The sequence below is a fragment of the Malania oleifera genome, chromosome 8 (genome assembly GCF_029873635.1).
Source record: "Malania oleifera isolate guangnan ecotype guangnan chromosome 8, ASM2987363v1, whole genome shotgun sequence".
Classification (NCBI taxonomy): Eukaryota; Viridiplantae; Streptophyta; class Magnoliopsida; order Santalales; family Ximeniaceae; genus Malania; species Malania oleifera.
Window position 1 is genome coordinate 864,203 of NC_080424.1, and position 22,610 is coordinate 886,812.

General features: G+C 37.6%; 1 protein-coding gene across 1 annotated transcript in view; it reads left to right on the top strand.

The window, feature by feature from the left end:
- The first annotated feature begins 624 nt into the window (after nucleotides 1-624).
- Nucleotides 625-22,610, top strand: part of LOC131161619 (DNA repair RAD52-like protein 1, mitochondrial) — a 44,259-nt gene continuing 22,273 nt past the window's right edge. Inside the window, exons 1-3 of the mRNA XM_058117498.1 lie at nucleotides 625-1,043; nucleotides 3,215-3,252; nucleotides 3,368-3,462. Coding sequence (XP_057973481.1) covers nucleotides 718-1,043; nucleotides 3,215-3,252; nucleotides 3,368-3,462 — 459 coding nt within the window. The 5' untranslated portion in view covers nucleotides 625-717. The remainder of the gene's footprint in view (nucleotides 1,044-3,214; nucleotides 3,253-3,367; nucleotides 3,463-22,610) is intronic.

Sequence of the window (22,610 nt, forward strand, 5' to 3'; positions counted from 1 at the left end):
TAATCATAAAAACAAAATTTTTTTTTATTATTTCTCAAATTATCAATTTTTTAGTAATTTTTTTGAAGAATTTGGAATGAAATTATTTTTTTTCACAATTAAATAGCTCTTAAAGTTCTGTGTAGCAATGAAAAATAGTTTTTAAAATAAAATTTAATTGTGTAAAGAATTATTAAAATATAAAATTCTTTTTTAGCATCTTGCTACTCTCACCACAAAGAAAAAATCACAGCTGATGTGACATTTTGTATCCTATCTTGTAATTTACCAACATTTGTATAGAGAAAAAAAAATAAAGGACGTGTTAGAAAATTTATACAATTATTAGTTTCTTTTATTTGGAAATTTTAATTTTAAGCCCTAAATTTGGATTTATGCAAATTTTTATAAAATATAATAAATTTTATTTAAATTTACATAAATTTAAATATAAAATTCAAAATTCATGTTAGAATGTGCCACGTAGCAAGGGCATAAAAGGCAAAAAAAAAAAAATGTGGGTCCCACTTGAGTCGTGGGGCCCGTTTCAGTTGTAGCATTCGGTGACACGGAGGATTCCACCCCAGCTCCGTACCGGGAAAAAAAAAAAAGAATGTCCAAAACCCAGCCCCAAAAATCGGGGTTTTAGGATTTAGTAACTGCTGTTCTTCCGAGTTCCGACACACAGAGAAGAAGAAGAAGAAGAAGAGAGGTAGCTTGCTTTTTTGCTTCTGGAAAATGGCTTCTTCGTGTTTGATGAGGAAATGTTCTTCCTCCTGCATGAAACTCGTCTCCAGGACTTCTCACCGATCCTACGCTAAAGCCTCTTCTTCTTCTTCTTCTTCTTCTTCCTCCTTCAGTTTCGATGTGAGAGAGAAAGAGGGAGCAGAAAGAGCGGTTGTTCCAGATCAAACTGAGGCTGCCGCTGCCGAAGACGGCGTCGTTCCCACCTCCGGAATCTCCCGCCCTCTCTCTGAAATCCTCAAAGAACTCAACAAGAAAGTCCCCGATTCCCTCATCCGACTCCGCACTGAAGATGGATTCTCTGTCAAATACATTCCCTGGTAAATGTAATTTCCTAACAAAAACACTGAGACTTTCTCTTTCGAAACATTGTTGGACTACCTTGAAATAATTTTCATGGAAACATTTTTGACAACTCATCAAAACCTTCAGGGGGAAATGTCTTTAAAATATTTTGGTTTCATGAGTTTGGCGAAGGCGTCCTATCAACCAATGACGTGTCAAATGTAGACCTATATTCTCTTCCCTTTAATATGTAGTGGAATATTTATCCTCTTGAGTGCTATTGTTGATATGACATGCTGTTTTGGATTTAACCCTATGAGCTTTAATCAACCAGCATTGTGCAATTTGCAGCACCATTTCCGATTCTTTGCCATAGGCTACCAAATAAGCATGTACAAATTTTCTGTTCTTGTTTCTTAAATTATGTCACATTTTAAAATTTCTCGTGTTTGCTGGTCTTATCAATGCAATGCAGTATGCTGTCTCTTTAGGTAAAAGCTTAAACTACTTGGTAATAATGATACCTATGGAACTAGCTGTTAACCTAGACCAGTAGTCTTGAATCTTGTTTCTACACAACCCAAAAAATGGCCCAATAATGTTGATTTGGTACACACCCTCTGTTTGGGGGCAGGGAGGGATGTAACTTAGTGGTGGAGTGTCACCTTGACGTGGTGAAGTCTAAAGTTTGAGTTTGATTGCCCCTAAACCCTATGTGACTTTTTCTATTTTGACTTGCTTTAGGTGGTAGGCCAACAAGGTATGTTAAGCTATGCATCACTCTCCCTCTTGTGTATGACCCTATCTTGTGTGTGAGAAGCAACCAAAATGAACTTGAGCAAGTGCACAAACACAAACAGAACAGGTGCATGAACACAAACAAAAGAAAGTGCACGCAATTCAACTGCGGAAAACATATATAGGAAGACTTGAACATAGGACCTCCTAGAACTAGAACCTTTTACCAGGTTGTGTCACTACTTCATTGACATAGGATGTTTTCAGGCAGTAATTCTAGAGTGGTTAACCCTGCTTTGATCAAATCTAGGGTTTTCTTGTAAACAAAGATAGAAGGAAAATAGAACTTTTTATTCATAAAAAATGGTGTCTATGGCGAAAGGGCTTACTGGGCTATCTACAGCCCTCTAAACTCTAAAATTAAGCCTACAATTATAGTTACAACTAAAACTAAGCCTGCAATTATAATAACAAATTATTTACAACTATAATTAAGCCTATCATTAATCCTAACATACATAGAAACTCCCCAAGATCCAAGACTTAATTTTAGCTATTCAAACGCTTAAAATACCTAATAATCATAAAAAATCAAAATCTGTATTATTAATGTCTACAAAAATTAAATAAAATCAATAAAAATCAAGGTATGATTTTAATTGTCTATTTATATCGTCCTACATTAGATCCCTTCACTTGAAGAAAACTTGTCTCAAGTTTGTTGGCCGAGTTTGCAATCTTTCGGACACCAGAAAGATATTTAGAATATTTGACATGTCTTATTTTTCTTTCAATTTCGTTTTCCTTTGTATGTACATCCCAAATATTCTTCCAAACAATCTTCAACTCATTTGTTGGGTCCTTGAATCTTTCTTGGAAATTTGCTCCACATCCTCGTCTGAATCGTCATTAACCACACCCCTTAGCCGTGGAGGCTGAGAGTCTACATTCAGCAGCCTTAGAGGTTATTTCTAGCCCTCAAAACCCTTGAAATAAGGGTACAATTATGGCTAAAAGTAAGCCTAAAATTAATCCTAACATAAATAGTAACCCACCAAGATTTAATTTTAGCTATTAGAATACTTAAAAATCATCAATCAAATCCCTAAAATTAATGGCTTGCAGAAATTAAGAATCAAGAAAAATCAAGATATGAATGTTCCATCTTAAGTATATCTTAGTGGTGATATGATATGGAAGGTTTGAGACTATCCCTGCTTCCAGGACAGGTTTTGGTTATATTACATTCTCCTTCATAATATTTTTTTCCTTCAGCCTTAGTGATTCCCCTCTCCCTCCTTTGCAAGTTCTAGTTGTTTTGGGTGGTATTAAGCTCAAGAAAGTTTGTTTTGTTAATGTCTATGTTTAGCCTTAGTTCAAGGAAATGTAAGATTTAAGCTTAATTTTTTGGTATTATTGAAGGCAATGGCTGATTCTATATTTACTCATCATCATATAATCTTTGCAGGCATATTGTGAATAGGATTATGAACTTACATGCTCCAGGTATGTGGAAGAACCTTCATCTTACCATCTAGATTGATACTAATTATGGATTTAATTGACATTTCAAATCTTTATCTCTCAATATAAATATATATATGTTTTCCACTTGTCATAGAATGGTCTGGTGAGGTTCGAAGCATTACTTATTCTGCTGACAACAAGTCTGTATCTGTTGTTTATCGTGTAACACTCTATGGGATTGATGCAGAGGTAATATTTTCTTGCTTTGATTCATTGTATGTCCATAAATATATGCACATGTATTCTCAAGGCACGATACTTCTTTTGGTTTGGAAACTACCTTGGTTCTGAGATGACTCACTGAATGTCGATGATATTATAATGATGCTTTTAAATTTGTTTAGAAAAACTAGTCAAGGTAAATTAGCTATTGCTATTAATTGTAGGGCAAAAGATAGTGACCTCCCTTGAGGTTTGGCAAAAAGATAGGGATGTTCCCTAAGGTTTCAAAAATTTCATTGATCTCCTCAGAGGTTTTAGAAGTGACACAAACCTCTTAAAAATTTGATTTTTGGGACACTTACACACCTTAAAAGTTTTTCCTTTTTGTAAAATACAAAAGAGGTTTATGTTTTTTTAGAAAATCTCAAGAGAGGTTTGTGGAATTCTTGAAACCTTAGGGTAGGAACCTGAAAATTTTGAAACCTCAGGGGAGGTCAGTGTCTTTTTGCCAAACCTTGGGGGAGGTCAATATCTTTTGCCCTAAATTGTATTTAACCCTACTGCATGTCCGTATTCCTTTGTATTGTTTACTGAAGCATAATGAAGAAAAATGACTTGCAAGCAATTGCCTTGATATGAAAATAAATCCTTGAGAGAGAATTGAACTTAATTTGGTTGATTTCCTTTATACTTTTACATTGTAATAGTGCATAGGTATAAAACGAGATGCGTGTTTATGTATTGGCCAATTATGAATATTTGATTAATTTGTTATTTGAAATGACTTGCAAGCAATTGCCTTGATATGAAAATAAAACCTTGAGAGAGAATTGAACTTAATTTGATTGATTTCCTTTATACTTACTTTTACATTGTAGTCGTGCGTAGGTATAAAACGAGATGTTTGTTTATTTATTGGCCAATTATGAATATTTGATTAATTTGTTATATGATATGCATGATGGGAACAAATGGAGTACCTAATCTATCAATTGGCTTTCTAAAACATGGATGCTATAAATATTTATTGAAGAGTGTAAGACTAAATTTTTTCGCATAAGGTATATGATTTTATCTAGCTTGTTTGTACATATATAACTTATGCTTGATTTTATATTATCTGTTACCAATGATTTTTTGGTTTTTTTGTTTTTTTTTTTTTTTTGTTTATACTATTTTCATAAGTATGTCAAATAATATTTTAGTTGCTAGTTAATTTGATCTATGGAAATTGATTTGTTTTATTGAACAAAATATACACTTGTATTGCACAAATTGCAATATATTAAATTGTAATAAATGATACGTATTTGAATCTCCCCGCTTTTTTTGTGTATGTGTGTGGATGGGGTTTGGGGTTGGGTGTAATTTTAACTTTGTGCATGCGTGTGCCTATATTGGGCCACCGTTGTTGTTGGTTGGTTTAATCAGCTTGGTGTCATGATCCAACATTGGATGTATACTAGGGAGATCTGAAGTTTGTAAGGATTGTTTAGGCGTCAACTACGTGAGACACCTTTTTATATGATAGAATTGTAAGGCTAGTGGAAAAAGGTAAACAATATCTCATCGGAGTTGGGTAGAGATCGTCAGAGTTGCCTGTACTGTCATTTGGGTGGATTCTACACAAAGGTGTAGTCCCACATAGGGATGTGGGCCACTTTGATTAGAGCGTTAGAGATTGGATGGGTGAGTGGGTCTGACATCGGACATGTATTAGGAAGATCTTGGGATTATAATGATGGTTCAGGATCCAATTATTAGGCGCCTTTTATAGGATGAAATCGCAAGGCTAGTGGGCCAAAGAGGACAATATTTCATCATAGTTGGGCTGAGACTGTTACACTTGGCTTAGTTGGTATGCCCATAAGTTTTAAGTAGTGACGTAGGAGTTGATACGATTATGTGGAGCATTGCATTGTGAAAGTCCTATAATATTATGTATACTACAAGCATTGGATTCTAGGTATTGTTTGCTTTGGATTTAGATATGTATATATGGGAGGCAGGTTTTGAAATCCTGTTTCATTGATGAGTTTCCCGTGGAAATGATTTTTTGTTAGTGGATTCACATGCACTTTTTGAAAGGTGCAAAAATGATTATGCTAGCTAATCGATTTCTCTCGGGTGATGAGAGACATGGACTCAACTGTTTGGTAATTAACATTTGTGAGAAACGAAAACGTACCTTATTCCTTATAGTTTTTTATTTTCATTCCAATCTTCATTGTAGTTCTAGAAATCTTATTCTAGAAGAAAAATAGAAAGTCATTCAAATGACTTCCTTGAAAAGGATAAAGACCTAATACCATTGTCAGTGGCATTAATTTTTTAAATCATGTGGCAAATCCTGACAATATTATCCATGCAAAACATTTTTTGTTTAAGTTTGGCTCCTAACAATATTACCCATTACCCATGCTAAAACAATTTTTGTTTAGCACATACCAGAGAAGCTTAAAATTTTAGCTTGATTAACCATGGGACAAGCCTGAATGACTTTTCAAAAGAGCTGGCCTTGTGTTTCTTGTTTCATTTAAGGTAACGTTTGGTTCACAGTTGTTATTGAATATGTTTGGTTCGATAAGGAATCAGAATTGAATTTGTATTATAGTGTTTGGTATATATGAACATAGGAATCGGAAATGAGTCTAATTTATCAATTATGTCATTATAGCATAAAAAACTTATTCATTTAATTTAATTTGGAATAATAACATCATAAATATGTAATTTTTACATTCTATTATTTTACTAACCTATAATAAATACTTTTTTACAAAAAATTCATTTTGATAATTATTTACTTGATTATACTTTGCATGTTTATTATTATTATTATTATTATTATTATTATTATTTTTAACTATATTATTAATATTATATTTTATCGTATAATTTATAAGTGTTATTTTATAATATGTAATTTATTAAATGTAAATAAAAATTTCATGTATTATAACAATATAACATAATTTATTATTTAATATAAAATAATAATATAATAAAAGGACCACCATAATATTATTTTTTATTGCACAATAGTATTTTATTTTTTTTATGTATTATATTGTTATTAAAATTTATCATTATATATTTTTATTAATGATGTTTTATTTTATTTTAAAGTTATGCATAATAATAACCACAATTATATCATAGTATTCTATAATTTAATACTATTTTGTTGTTTGCGGATGTGCAACGAAAGCCCTTTCACACACTCACGAATCAAAAAAACAACCAGTGCAATCACTCAATGATGAACAATACTAAAGAAGCAAACACTTAGTAATGAGAATAACGAAAACAACAATCAAAAGACACAAGATTTATGTGGTTCAACAATTTGCCTACGTCAACGGGAGTAGCAACTTTGATTTTCGTTATCAATAATGTTCAGCTTACATTAGAGTTACAAAACATTGATTATATATGAATCCTAAGCATCGGATCCTATCTAAACCATCCCTGTAGCGATCCTCGGAGGAAAAATCTTCGATCTACCCAATCAACTGGCATCCCGATTTGAATTACGTGACGTGCGTCGACTAAAACCGTCGACAGTTATCCCTCTTTCTGCAGCCTTCTCTCTTGCTCTTGCTCCTCGCTTCACGTAACTTTTCTGATATATGGGTTCCACTCAGAATATGAGCCACATCCCTAACAACCTCCACCTTGGCGAATATTCACCACTTAGGAAATCTGAAAGCATAACCGCTGCTCCACCCAAGACGTTAGATTGTATTCATCTCCTGTCTAGCACCTAGGGACATTGATCAAGTCCAAGCAATGCTTGAACTTGTCCATGGTAACATGAAATCCACCTAGTTGAACACCTAGCTCCTTGAACGATCCTCTAAACCAAAAAGCTACCTTGGCAGCCTCAGCCAGTGCCAAGTATTCCAATCCAGTTGTAACTAGGGTAACTTGAGACTATACCCTGGACTTCCAACAATTAGGCCTTCCCCCAACACATCTCGTTGTAGGCCTCCTATCTTCCAAGTCCCATGTGAAGTTTGCATTCACGAGCCTCACAACTGACAGATCACTCTGTTTTCTGCCAAAGCACCCCCACAGCATTGGCGTAGGAAATCTTTGACATGTCCCAAACATCACTGTTCGTCCTTGAGTACTAAGCAGTAGACTGTTTACTTAGATTCGCTAACGGTGTACCGGTGACCGGTTTAACATTAACCATGCTAAACCTCTTCAACATCTGATCCACAAAATCACCCCGGAATAATCACAATCTCCATGTAGTTTTGTCCACACAACCACCCTAAGATAATCCCAATCTCCCTGTAGCTTTATCCTTGCGAATTTCCAACCCAAGAATACTTTTGGCAGCACCCAAAACTTTCATGTCAACTTCCTTTCTCAACAGAGTCCCCGACTGATTTACCTCGGTCGGAACCTTTCCAGCAATATGCATGTCACTCACATAAAACAATAGAATAATGGCCCACTTTCATCCTATCTCCCTCTCCCCCTCTGGGAGCTCCACCAACCCTCACGTCTGATTCTTATACAGTAACTCCATGTCCTTTACCATGACACTTGTCCACCTACCCTTCTCTTGGCCGTGCACTGTCTCTTGAAAGGTAGTAGGATCCTTTCTAGTAGTAATGGTTGTATGAGACATCAGATCTTTATACCTAGGCGGTAGCGTAATAGTGCCTCTGAGCCCATTGTGATCCTACTGGTCTCCTGAGTCTAAACTCCCTACATTATGACCAACGTCATCTCTACCCTGAGTCTGTAACTCCACCTGCATCACAATCTCCTTTCTGCTCCAATTTATTTTGTGATACTGCAAGTCTCTTGAGGTAGAACTCCTTGCATTTCTGTCCTAAGTCTCCAACTCCACCTACACAACATGCTTGTTGTTACTGCAGCTTTCTGGCACCCGTTTCTCTTCATCTACTTGAGTACGCTGTCCCATGGGTTTAACACCTAAAACCATTTCTCCACCGATCACAACCTTGTTTGCCATTGGATCATCTAGTTTGATCCCATCTTTCTTATACCCCAGAAAGATGTACCGTGCGGAAATAACACCAAGTCTAGATCCCACCTCACTAGAAATATGCATGGTTGGACTTCCAAACTCTCTCAAACGAGATAAGTTTATCGCATAAACTGTCCAATCCTCTCCTACAACTCTCCCATCTAGTGATACCTTTGGCGATGGATGAACCAAATAACCCACCATACTCGTTGACTTTGCCAAGAAGTTCCTTGCAAGCCCTGCATACACCATGCCTTGCTCACAAAACTCTTTGAACACCAGTGTGATAACCTCACGAAGTACCCATGTCCAACCCGTGATGCTGCCCTCACCAGTCCCCAAACATCCATAATAATGTAGTTAAGAATACCTACTGTTTTGTGTGTGGTTATATTATACAAAACGGTATTATCTGACTCAAAATTCTTAGCTGTAGCTCCACCTACAACTGTGTTGCCCTGCAGTATATAGAGATTCCCTGCTATCTTTTGTCCCTTCATCACCATCAAGACGCCTTCATAGACCATTGTCACGGGCTAAGCTTGTTCAGGGCATTATGCTTGCCTATGACCGCTTATCTCGTGTGTTTGGGATGGGTTTCCATCATGTAAATACTAGTGTAGGGTTATTTTCTAGTATTTATTTCATTGTAAGCCAAATAAGGCAGTATGACTCCTCGGTCACTTTGATGTTTCCTAGTGCTAGAGTGAGAATGGCCTAGAAAGCTCCTTAGGGGAGGGTGAGTGTTCATCAATCATTGTAAAACTCACTAGCAATTGTCAACGTGCTTAGCCTACTTGCCTCCCTCGCTAAGTACAACATGTCAACGGAGGATTTGTTAATGAATTACGTTTGCTTCAATATTTACTGCTTGGTTGCCACGGCTTTCATGAATTGATTATTATTTCCGCTGCTATCTGATTGAATGTTAATGAAAGTGCTTTGTGGATGAATGTTGGTAAACAAAAGGCTGGCTAGTTAAGCAAGAGTGCTTTAGCTAGCGCCGCACGGCCCTTCACAACGGTGTGAAAAAGGCGGACCGTGACATTTGGTATCAAAGCCCAAGTCGGTGACACTTGGTGAGAGCCCAAGGTTGAGTTGCTACGTGAATTCGATTACCTTCGTTGTTGGGTTTGGAAAGCTTTGGTAAGTGACCATGGCACCAAACAATGCTGAGAGGATCAGCGTGCTGGAAGCACAGGTTGAAGAGTCAACCAACACTATGGCCGCGGAGGTGGCCCAGATGAAAGAACTTGTTGATGAAGTGAGGGGATCACAGAAACATCAAGCAGGTTTGATAGGCGACATGTCAGAGGACTTTCGCCACACTGTGGAAACTTTGCAAGCCCGGATGGCAGATCTGGATGCAAAGGTAAATGTGATGGTTCTTGCTATGGGGAACTCCAACACTCCGGGAGTTAGCAAAACCAAGGTGCCAGAACCCAGGACGTATGGGGGTGCCCGAGATGCCAAGGAGTTAGAGAACTTCTTGTTTGATGTGGAGCAGTACTTTCGCGTTGTGAGGATGGCCTCAGAACAGGCAAAGGTGGATACTGCGACCATGTACTTGGTTGGTGATGCCAAACTGTGGTGGCGTACCAAGTATAGAGAAATTGAAAATGGAAACTGTGTGATTGATAGTTGGGCAGACTTGAGGAGAGAGCTCAAGGCCCAATTCTTTCCTGAGAACGTTGAGTATAATGCAAGGAGAAAACTGAGAGATCTCAAGCATACGGGGTCAATCAGTGAATATGTGAAACAATTTTCTGCTTTAATGTTGGATATTCGGGATATGTCGGAGAAGGACAAGTTGTTCTATTTTCTAGAGGGGATGAAACCGTGGGCAAGAACTGAACTTCATAGGCAAAGGGTTCAAGACTTGTCAACTGCACAAGCGGCTGCAGAGCGCTTGACAGACTACGCTGGTGATGAGACCGCTTCGTCCAAACGGTTTGGCGGAGAGGGAAACAGTGGAAAGTCTTTCAAGAATGGCAAACCCAAGAGTGGGGGAGCCGACTCTAAATCATCAACCTCACAGGAAGCTTCGTCGTCTCAAGGGTTCAACACACCCAATGGAAAGGGGAAGAGTAAAATTGAGTGTTTCTTGTGTCGAGGTCCTCATAGAGTTTTTGAGTGCCCTCACAAAGCATCACTTAATGCCTTACAGGCCTCCATTGTAGAACAGGCAGTGGAAGACGATGGGGAAGAGGATGACGCCCCGAGGGTGGGTTCAGTGCGGTTGGTGAACGCATTGAAAAAGCAGACAAAATCACCGAAAGTTACACGAGCAAAAGGGTTAATGTTTGTGGACTTGAGGATAAATGGGAAGAGTACTCGCGCTATGGTGGATACGGGAGCTACTCATAATTTTGTTTCGCAGTTGGAAGCAGGAAGACTCAACTTATCCTTAGAGAAGGATACAGGATGCGTGAAAGCAGTTAACTCTGTAGCCCAGCCTACTCTGGGAGTAGCCAAGCAAGTGGCTATAAAGCTTGGACAGTGGGAAGGTCATGCGAATTTCACAGTGGTGCCATTGGATGACTATCCAGTCATTCTAGGAATGGAGTTCCTAATGGGGACGAGGGCAGTGCTGATGCCTTCGGCTAGTTCCCTGTGTCTGATGGGAGATCACTCGTGCATGGTGCAAGTCGTTGCAACAAAAGGAGACGAAAGGAAGTCCCTTTCAGCCATACAACTCAATGAAGGATTAGGTAAGGGTGAGCAGACACGTCTAGCCACAGTGGTGGTAGACAAAGAAGTAGGCCAAGAGCTGGAGCCTACGACCATCCAAGCGGTGTTGGATGAGTATAAGGAGGTGTTGCCGGATAAGCTGCCTCTAAATTTGCCTTCACGACGGACTGTGGAGCAAGAGATCGAGTTGTTATCAAGAGTGAAACCACCTTCTAAAGGCCCATGTTGGATTGTGCCTCTTGAGATAGTAGAGTTGGGGAAACAGTTTGATGAAGTGGAAGTGGGATGTGTTCGCCCTTCCAAAACACCGTTGGGAGTATCGGTGTTGTTTCAGGGGAAACATGAAGAGCATCTATGGAAGGTGTTCGACAGGCTGAAGGGAAACAGTCTGAATTTGAAGAAGGAGAATTTCTCTTTCGCTCGGCGGAGCAACAAATTCCTTGGTCAAGTCGTTGAACAAGGTCGTATCCGGAAGGGTATGGAGAAGGTAAGGATGATTCAAGAACGGAAGATCCCCACAACAGTGAAGGAGTTGCGTTCCTTTCTTGGCCTTACTAAATGCTGCAGGAAGTTCATTGAGGGGTATTCGCGGAGAATGACTCCAATAATCGGACTACTGGGGAGGTATTATTGGCCGCACACGCGGGATGATGTGGTTGATTATATCAAAACTTGTCTCACTTGCCAACAAGACAAGGGGGAGCGGAAGAAGTATGGCACTTTCATGGTCGCACCAAAGTACTGTTCGGCAGAGGGGACGACACAATTGTTCCTTGTGACCATTGTGAGAAATTGGGGTTTTCCCCAAGTTATTATTTGTGACCAAGATTTAATGTTCACTGACAACTTCTTGACAGAGTTTTTCAGGATATTCAGGTCACACCTTGACATCTCTTCGAGTTATCATCGACAGACAGACGAACAGATGAAGAGATTCAGAGAGCTACTAGATGAGTACTTGCGCCATTGTGTCAATGACAACCAGAAGAATGGCGTGCAACTACTTGATGTGGCTCCATTCTGTGACAACGCCCAAAGGCGCTCAATAACCAACAAGAGCCCTTTTGAGCTTGTTACAGGCCAGCTGCCGCTGTTACCTCACACAGTGGGCGAGCCGTACAGACGAAAGAGTCCTAAGGCATACATCTTCACCAGTGAAGGGAGAAAGAATGCAGAGTTTGCCCAAGCCTATCTGGAGAAAGCTTCTAAGCAGATGAAGAAGTGGGCAGATCATGAGAGAAGACCGCAATTTCATGTCAATTGCTTCAAGCCATTCAACGCCAACACCAACGACCTGAGCAGAAGTCAGTCAAACAGCGCAGAGTTGAAGACAGTGCAACTTGACAGACATGATGTTGAAGAGATCCTTGCAGACAGAAAGTTCCTATCCTCAAGGAAGAAGCGGCAGAAGTTCCTAGTGAAGTGGAAGTGCCTTGATGATAAAGAAATCAGCTGGATTTCTGCGGAAGATTTGAAGCCATTCGTGGACAAATTTGAAGTGTACCTATCGCCAAAAGTCTACGAGGACGTCGACCGCATAAGTGGGGGAGAATGTCACGGGCTAAGCTTGTTCAGGGCATTATGCTTGCCTATGATCGCTTATCTCGTGTGTTTGGGATGGGTTTCCATCATGTAAATACTAGTGTAGGGTTATTTTCTAGTATTTATTTCATTGTAAGCCAAATAAGGCAGTATGACTCCTCGGTCACTTTGATGTTTCCTAGTGCTAGAGTGAGAATGGCCTAGAAAGCTCCTTAGGGGAGGGTGAGTGTTCATCAATCATTGTAAAACTCACTAGCAATTGTCAACGTGCTTAGCCTACTTGCCTCCCTCGCTAAGTACAACATGTCAACGGAGGATTTGTTAATGAATTACGTTTGCTTCAATATTTACTGCTTGGTTGCCACGGCTTTCATGAATTGATTATTATTTCCGCTGCTATCTGATTGAATGTTAATGAAAGTGTTTTGTGGATGAATGTTGGTAAACAAAAGGCTGGCTAGTTAAGCAAGAGTGCTTTAGCTAGCGCCGCACGGCCCTTCACAACGGTGTGAAAAAGGCGGACCGTGACAACCATCATCGTCCTGCCTTTAGACTTGGAACTATACCCGTTACAATCCAAAGTACCCAACAAAATTACATTCTTTTGTAGATCATATACGTGCCTTATCCCACATAACGTCCTTATCACACTATCATACATCTTGATCCTGATATCCCCCATTCTGACAACTTTGCAGACTGCACTGTTTTCCATCAAAACGGAATCAGAACTCACCATTCTGTAAGAGGTGAACCAGGCTTTGTTGGGCGTCATGTGAAAAGAACATCCCGAGTCTAGGATCCAAGAATTCGTGAGGCATTTTGAACCTAATGAAACAGAAAACATCTCACAATTTCTACTCCCCGAGTCCCCTTCTTCTACTACATTAGCAGATTTTGATGAACCCTCTTGAGTTTTTGCTTTTCCTTTCTCCCACTCCGGACATTCCGATTTTATGTGCCCTAGTTTTCCGCACTTGAAATAGCGAACGTCCTTCCTTCTCTTGGACTGCAATTGAGTTTTATTACCACTTGAATCGCTCAAGGACTTGCCTCTCCCACGATCCTAATTGCCCTTCGCCACGAGTCCTTCACCATGTAAACTCTCATCGCTAGCCTTCTTCCTCTTATGGAATCCCAGCAATGTACTCGTGATGTCCTCCAACTCTAGGATTTCTTTTCCTTAAGTCAGCGTTGTAACCAGATTTTTGTATGTAGGCGCCGTAGGTAGGGAATTCAGCAGCATCAACGCGTTGTTCTCTTCCTTGAACTTCACATCAACTCGCCCCAGATCACTAATGATCCGATTAAATGTGTTGATGTGCCATGTCAAGTTTGAACCCTCTGCCAACTTAAGCCAATATAGTTTTTGCTTAAGATACAACTTGTTCGTCAATAACTTGGACATGTACTGGCGCTCCAATTTCAGCCAAACTACTGTCGGCGATTCCTCATCCATGACGTGATACAACACGTCATTGGCCATACATAACCTGATAGTGGACACAACCTTTGCTTCTAGCTCCTTCTAACTTGTGTCGTCCATTCCTTCCGGCTTCTTTCCGTATAAACCCTTCACCATCCCTTGTTGCACTAGCAAGTCCTTCACCCCCCTTTGCCAAAGCCCAAAGTTCCTTGTTCCATCGAACTTATCAATCTTGAACCTCGCAGAAGAAATCCCAGCCATTGTGAACTTGGCTCTGATACCACTTGTTGTTTGCGGATGCGCAGCAGAAGCCCTTTCACACACTCACGAATCAAACAAACAACCAGTGCAATCACTTAATGATGAACAATACTAAAGAAGCAAACACTTAGTAATGAGAAGAACGAAAGTAACAATCAAAAGACACAAGACTTACATGGTTCGACAATTTTCCTATGTCCATGAGAGCAGCAACTCTGATTTTCATTATCAATAATGTCCAACTTACATTAGGGTTACAAAACATTGATTATCCAAAGCATTCAAGAACCTTAGATCCTATCTAAACCATCCCTGTAGCGATCATCGGAGGAAAAATCTCTGATCTCCCCAATCAACTGGTCTCCCGATTTGAATTACGTGGCGTGCGCCGACTAAAACTGTCGACGGTTTAGGCCAACCCGTCGACAGTTTGAAGCCGAGAACTAGTCTCTGCATTTTGCCTGAAACTGACGACAGTTATCCCTCTTCATGCAGCCTTTTCTCTTGCTTTTGCTCCTCGCTTCACATAGCTTTCTCAGTGCATGCGTTCCACTCGGAATATGAGCCACATCGCCTGCAATATCACTTTTTATGTGTTATAATATTATTATATATAACATAAATATTAATAATAATGGTTAAAATATTTCATATTGAAAATATTATTATATATTATATTTAATGATGTTACAATATTAACATGGTTAATCTGATATATTTTTTTTTTTATCTCTTGAATTGTTTTTTGGCTATTATAGTTTAGAATAGTTCATGTGTACTAGTTTTTTATATTTTTTGTTGACTTGAACTTGCTTCTTCTTCTTCCCCTCTCGTCCCTTCCCTTTCTCTCCCTTATTTTTCTATTTGATTTTTTCAAAACTATTAGTGCCGGTGTCAGGTTTTGGGTCTCCTCTCTCTCTCTCTCTCTATGCGTTCCAATGGTAGTGCCGGTGTCTAGTTTTCCAATGGCTGGTTTGGCCAACTGCCGACAGTGCTTCTGTGCAGATAGAGTACACAACCGTGTGCTTCATTACAATACATCATCTCAATTTTCCAGCAGCCAATGCGCTCATACACCAGCAAAGAACATTTAAAAGATTTTCCTACGTTCTTCTAATACTTCAAGAATTGCAAGAAAAGTACAGACACGAGAAATTGGAAAATTTTCATGGTATTTTAATTTTGCTTGGTGATATTTGGACCTGTTTTGCAGGATCTTGGAAGGGAAAAAAAATTTAGCCTTTTTGGAGGATGGATAACTCTGCCAGCAGTTAGATTGAGAAACATGTTCAATATTTTGAAATTTATAGCAAAAATTCGGTTTTTCCTTCTTGAAGAATCTTTCTGTTTTCTCAATTGGTCTTGGTTTGTTGCTGCCGTTTTGCGATCCTCCAGCTTTTGGAGCTTTCGTTTTTCATGTTGTTGTGTTTGCTTTTCTTGAATTTCTTTCCCATGTCGGTTCTATTATCCTGTCAGGAGTTCCAAATCCTGAAATTTGATATGAGTTTTAGCATCTTCTTGATCTCTTTATTTGTCTTCGCGGACCCCTAGGTGGGGTGCTTATGGCTAATGGTAGCAATAGGAAAGATCAGCCTACTGTAAAGATTCTCTTAGATTCTGAGACATGGGTCTTTTTTAGATTCTTCAGGTTATACTGTTGCATATACAATATTCTTTTATTCATCTGCCATTGTTTGGATTCAAGTTCATTCGAATTTGTTTCATAGGATTCATATTCAAATGTGGCATGCAATGGATTGAGAGATTAATAGAAGCAACAAAGATTTTATGGGTTGAGGAATCTAGTTTCTTCAATATTCTTGAATTTGAATCTTGAATTTAGATCGAAGAATTCTTGCAATCCCTTGTTGCTTAATTATTCTTTGATTGATTTCATTAGCATCAAATTTCCCGTGGCAGAGGATACAGGAGTAGAGTTGTGTTAGGTAACTGATATCTAGCGTGAAACTTTGTCAAATTTTATTATCATGAAATCTTACCAAATTCACTTCGGTTAAGGGAATAGATTGAGTTAGTATAAAAGGGAAAGGGTTAATAGGTTAGCACAAGAAAATAAGATTAGATTAGCGACTTGGAATATAGGGACTCCTAAGTGAAAAGGTATGGAAATAGTGGAAATAATGTGTAGAAGGAAAATTAACTTAATTTGTCTTAAAGAGATGAAATGGGTAGGAGAGAAAGCTATAGAAATTGAAAAATCCAGATTTAAACTGTAGTACACTAGTAAAGAGAAACATAAAAATGAGATGTGTATTATTGTAGACGAAGATCTAAGATAATGTAGTAGGTGTTAAAAGAATAGGGGATAAGATCATTAAAATCAGGATAGCTTTAGACAAGGAGATAGTGAAGGTCATTAGTACATATGCTCCCCAAAAAGTCTTAGCAGAAAATCTTAAAAGACAATTTTGGGAAGATATGGATAGTATTGTATAAGAGATACCAATGGCTGAAAAGACATTCATAGAAGCTGATTTGAATGGTCACTATGGAAAGGTTAATATAAGATATAGGAGGATACATGGAGGTCATGGATATGGAGATACTAATGAGGCCAATAATACAATCTTTGATTTTTTCATGTCTTATGATTGATTATATTGAATACTTGCTTTATAAAAAGAGAAGAACACTTAATAACATTCAAGAATGGGCATAATAAAAGCCAAATAGATTTCTTCCTTACTAAAAACGGGGGTCATCTATCTTGTAAGGATTGTGAAGTTATTCCAGGTGAAAGTTTGGCTATTTAGCATAGAGTCTTAGTATTAGATATACATATTAAAAATTGGAAGAGAAGGAGTAGCATAAATCAATACAAGAGAACTGGTGGAACTTGAAGGGATATAATATAGTAAAATTCAAAGATAAAATGTGGGGGATAAGGTTGATGCAAATACTGTTTGGAATAAAATGGCAAATTATCGTAAGGATCAGTGTTTTAAAAGGTGTTATTGAGGTGCGCCTTGAGGCAATTTGGGCCTAAAACGCCCTAAGGCGCAAGTCGAAATGCATAATTCCAAAAAGGCGTACGCCTCAGGAAAGAAGGCGTACGCCTCAGATGTAAAGGGTTGCATTTTTACGCTTCAAATGTCAATGCGTACGCCTTTTGGGCTTCTTGTTGTAAAACATAAATTAAAAAAGAGAGAACCCAAATGCATCTAAAGGAAATGCATAATTCCAAAAAGGCGTACGCCTCAGGAAAGAAGGCGTACGCCTCAGATGTAAAGGGTTGCATTTTTACGCTTCAAATGTCAATGCGTACGCCTTTTGGGCTTCTTGTTGTAAAACATAAATTAAAAAAGAGAGAACCCAAATGCATCTAAAACCCTTTCCTCCCTCTCTCCCACAAAGCTTCTTCTCTTTTGCTCTTTAAACGAAGCCTTGGCAAAGCCTCAACGAAGCCTCCAGCGAGTCTTCTCCTCGATGATAGCCTCTGCTCTCTCTTCGAAGCCTCCAGTCTTCTCCTCTATCAACGATTCCTCTCGACGAAGCCTCTAGTCTTCTCCGACGAGTCAACTAAACTTCCGTAGCTTTCCTCCAGCTCCTTCTCCTTGTCCGACGATTCCTCCAAGCTTCTAGTCTCTCTCCGATGAGTTGTGGATGCATCCAATTTGATCTGCCTCTGAACTTTGTTCATTTAGTTTTATATTCTTAGAAATTAGTGGATGATGCTTTAATTTGGCTTTTTCTGTTCTTTTGGTCATGTGGCTCAAGCTTATTTTTGAATATGTATTATTTGTGTTTGTTATCTAAAATTGGCTTATATAATATTTAAAAATTATATTTTTATTTTTTTCTCCTTTATTCTAAAATTTTTCTCATTTTGTTACTATATATAAATTGATTTTATTTATTAATTATTTTAAAAAATACATTCCCAAAATGCTTACGCCTCAACGCCTTGAGGCTTACCCCTTGCCTTAAGGAGGGTAAAATGCCTTGCCTTACGCCTTCGCCTTTTAAAATACTGGTATGGATAGCAAGAGAAGTTTTAGGCGAATCCAAAGGAAGATACTCGGGTAATAAAGAAATTGGTATAAAATTTGACAAAATTGTTGAAATATAGAAAATCTTGAAAAATATAAAGAAGCAAGAAAAAATACAAAAAAGACTATTAGTGAAGCTAAATATAGAGCTTATGATACTTTATATACTAAACTAGATACAAAAGAAGGAGAAAAAAACATTTATAAACTTGCTAGAGCTAGAGAAAGAAAATGCAAATATTTAGGTGATGTAAAATGCATGAAGGACGAGAATGATAATGTCTTAATTAAAGAAGAAGACATAAAAGAGAAGTGGTTGAGACTAGGGGTGAGCATAATTCGGTGAAAACCGAATTAACCGGCCAAAATTGGACGGTTCGGTTCGGGTAAAAAATGCGATTCGGTTGGTTCGGTTGGGATTTATAATAATTTCGGTTAATCGGTTTTGGTTTGGTTAACAGCAAAAAATAATTTGGTTAACCGATTAACTAGATTTATTAATTAATTAAATCTTAAGTATAAATTATGAAGGGGACGACGATGAAGGGGATGACGACGTTGAGCTTGGTGCGGCTGCGGCGGAAAGTGATGGTGTTCCGGTAGACGGGGAGGACTGAGGAGGATGAGGGCCATGTTGAACTTGAGAGTCTCGGCGGCGCCCTTGGCAGTGGTGACGTTGTTGCCCATGACGTCGAACACCGCCCGGTGCTTGTACTGGATGAACTTCTAGGTGAAGAGGGCGGCGCAGAGTCGCAGATGGCGAGCCACAGCAGGATCCTGATCACCCACACGCGCTCGACGCTTCCAGTTGTCCTCCATGAAGTACTGGAGGTTGTGGTAGGCAGTAGCCTTGCCGGAGCTGGTTGGGTTCCTTGGTGGGCACCAGCTTCTGACTCAGTAGCTGACTCAGTGCTCGGTTGAAGTAAATTTCTATTGGGCCATTGGGCTCATTCTTTGAGTCCAACGGACCAGCAATGCGCTTGGGCTAAGCACTCTGCTTTTGGTGGGCAAGGAATTCAATGGGCCTCTATTTGAGTCAATTCAAATAAATGCTAACAGATCCTAGGAGGCCCATGCTTACCAAAATTTTGAGATTAAGTTCAACTTAACAAAATTAAAATTTTGAGATTAAGTTAAGCTTAACAAAATTAAAATTAAATTCGGTTAAAATCAGTTAACCGAATTACCCGAATTGGCAATTTGGTCGGGTTCGGTTTGGTGGGATTCAGAAATTCGGTCGGTTCGGTTAACGGCATTATTTAACCAAAATTTTTGGTTAATTCGGTTAATTACCCGAATTTGGCCGAACCGACCGTTTGCTCACCCCTAATTGAGACACTTTGATAAGTTGTTTAATGAAAACCAAAATGAAAGATTGAACTTGAAAGTGACAAATGAGGAGAAGACTAAAAATAGGATATTTACTCGCAAAATTAGAGTCCTTGAGGTTAAGATGGCATTAAGAAAGTGTAAAAGTGGGAAATCTATAGGACTAGATAAAATACCAATTGAAGTTTGGAAATGTTTAGGGGACAAAGGAATTATTTGGTTAACAAATCTATTCAACACTATTATAAAAAATAAGAAAATGCTAGAAGAATGGAGGAAAAAAATTTTAGTATCTTCGTACAAAAACAAGGCGATATTCAAATCTGTAATAACTGTTGTGAAATTAAGATTATGAGTCATATAATGAAATTATGGGAAAGAGTAATTGAACATGGAATGAGATTAGAAATGAATATTTCGGAAAATCAATTTGGTTTTATGCCTGGAAGATCAACAACATCAGCTATTTATCTTTTAAGAAGTTTAATGGAAAAGTTTAGGGAAAAAAAAGAGATTTGCATATGGTTTTTATTAGTTTAGAGAAGGCCTATGATATAGTACCTAGGGAAGTTCTTTGGTGGATCTTAGAAAGGAAGGGAGTGTGCAGTAGATACACAGAGGTCATTAAGGATATATATGATGGAATAGTGACTAGCATTAGGATTGTAGGAGGAGAATTTAGAGATTTTCCAATTGCAGTAGGTGTACATCACGGTTCTACTTTGAGTCCTAATCTTTTTACTTAAGTAATTGATGAACTAACTAAAAATATCCAAAATGAGATCCTTGGCGTATGTTGTTTGTAGATGATATCGTGTTCATTGATGATTGTAGGAGCAGAGTGGAATCTAAGCTAGAACTTTGGAGCGCCACATTAGAGTCTAAAGGGTTTGGGATAAGTAGGAATAAAAATGTAATTTCAGTAATGTAAGGAGTAGAAATAAAGAGAAGATTAAACTTGATAATCAAGAGATTAATAGCACTGATAGATTTAGATATCTTGGATCTATTATGCAAGTTGAGAGGGAAATTGAAGATATAGTACATAGAATTAAAATAGGTTGAGTAAAATGGAGAAGTGTGTTAGGTGTGTTGTGTGATAGTAGAATACCCTTAAAATTAAAAAAGAAGTTTTATAAGATAGCTATAGCTATGCTTTATGGTTAAGAATTTTTAGGCAACTAAGAAACATGTACAAAGGATAAAAGTTGTTGAGATGTGAATATTAAGGTGGATGAGTGGTTTAATATTAAAAGATGAAGTAAGAAATAAGTATATACATAATAATTTATGCATAACACCAACTGAAAAATGAGATAAGGGAGGGGCAACTTAGATGGTTTGGGTATTTGAAACGTAGGCCTAGTAGAGCACCTATGAGGAGGAGTGAGTTTGTTATTGTTTCTAGCATGGAAAGGAGTAGGGGTGGGTGTAAAATAACTTGGAATGAGGTAGTGAGGAAGGATTTAACAGTACTTAATCTAATAGTGGAAAACGTTTTTGATCGAGTGAATTGGTGGAAAATAATTCATGTAGCCAATCCCACCTAGTAGGACTTAAGACTTGTTGTTGTTGTTGTAATATTAATATCATTTTTTAGATTTATGTACTATATTTATATTATATTATATTATATCATATTATATTTATTTTTTATATTTATGTAGTATATATCTTATTATATTATATATAATATTACATTATTATATTTATGTGCTTGCTTATATGTAATATACAATAGTATTATATATATTTCTATACTATATCATTATTAAAATTTTTATTATATATTATAATTGATGATAATAAATATTTAATTTGATTTTATTTATTTTTAAGATTGAAAATAATAATATAATAAATCAATAATCATATCACAAGTATATCATAATATTTAACATTTAATATTGTCTTATTAATTTTTATATGTTGTAACATTATTATATATAATAAAAATATTAATAACGATGATTTATCATTTATATTAAAATATATTATAATATTTTAAATATTAATAATGATATACAACAACAACAACAACAAAACCAAGCCTTAGTCCCACTAAGTGGGGCGGCTATATGAATAATTTTTCACCAATTTATGCGATCATGGACCATTTCTTTTGATAGATTCAAGGATATTAAATCCTTACTCACTATCTCTTCCAAAGTTATTTTATGTGTACCCTTACCTCTTCCACTGCCCTCTACAGTAACTAAGTCACTCTTCCTCACAGGTGCACTATGTGGCCTACATTGCAAGTGTTCATACCATTTGAGTTGTCCCTCCCTTATCTTATTTTCTATAGGAGCTACACCTAACTTACCATGAATATGTTCATTCCTTAATTTATCTTTCAATGTTATACCACTCATCCATCTAAGCATTCTTATCTCGGTAACTTTTATTTTTTGGATATTATGTTTTTTCGTCGCCCAACATTCCAATCCATATAGCATAGCCGGTCTTATAGCTGTCCTATAAAACTTCCCTTTCAATTTTAAGGGTGTTCTAAGATCACATAACACACTTGAAGCACTTCTCTATTTTACCCAACCTGCTTTAATTCTATGCATTACATCATCTTCAATTTCTCCTTCAGCTTGCATAATGGACCCAAGGTATTGAAATCTACAAGTGCTATTTATTTCTTCATCATCAAGTTTAACTTTGTCTCCAATATTCCTCCTATCATTACTAAAATTACATTTCATATATTTTGTTTTATTTCTACTTATCCTAAAGCCTCTAGATTCCAAAGTTTCTCTTCATAATTTTAACTCAGCCTCTACTCCGTCCCTAGTTTCGTCAATTAATACAATATCATCTGTAAACAACATACACCATGAAACCTTCTTTTGAATACTCCTAGTCAATTGGTCCATCACTAAAGCAAAAAGATAAG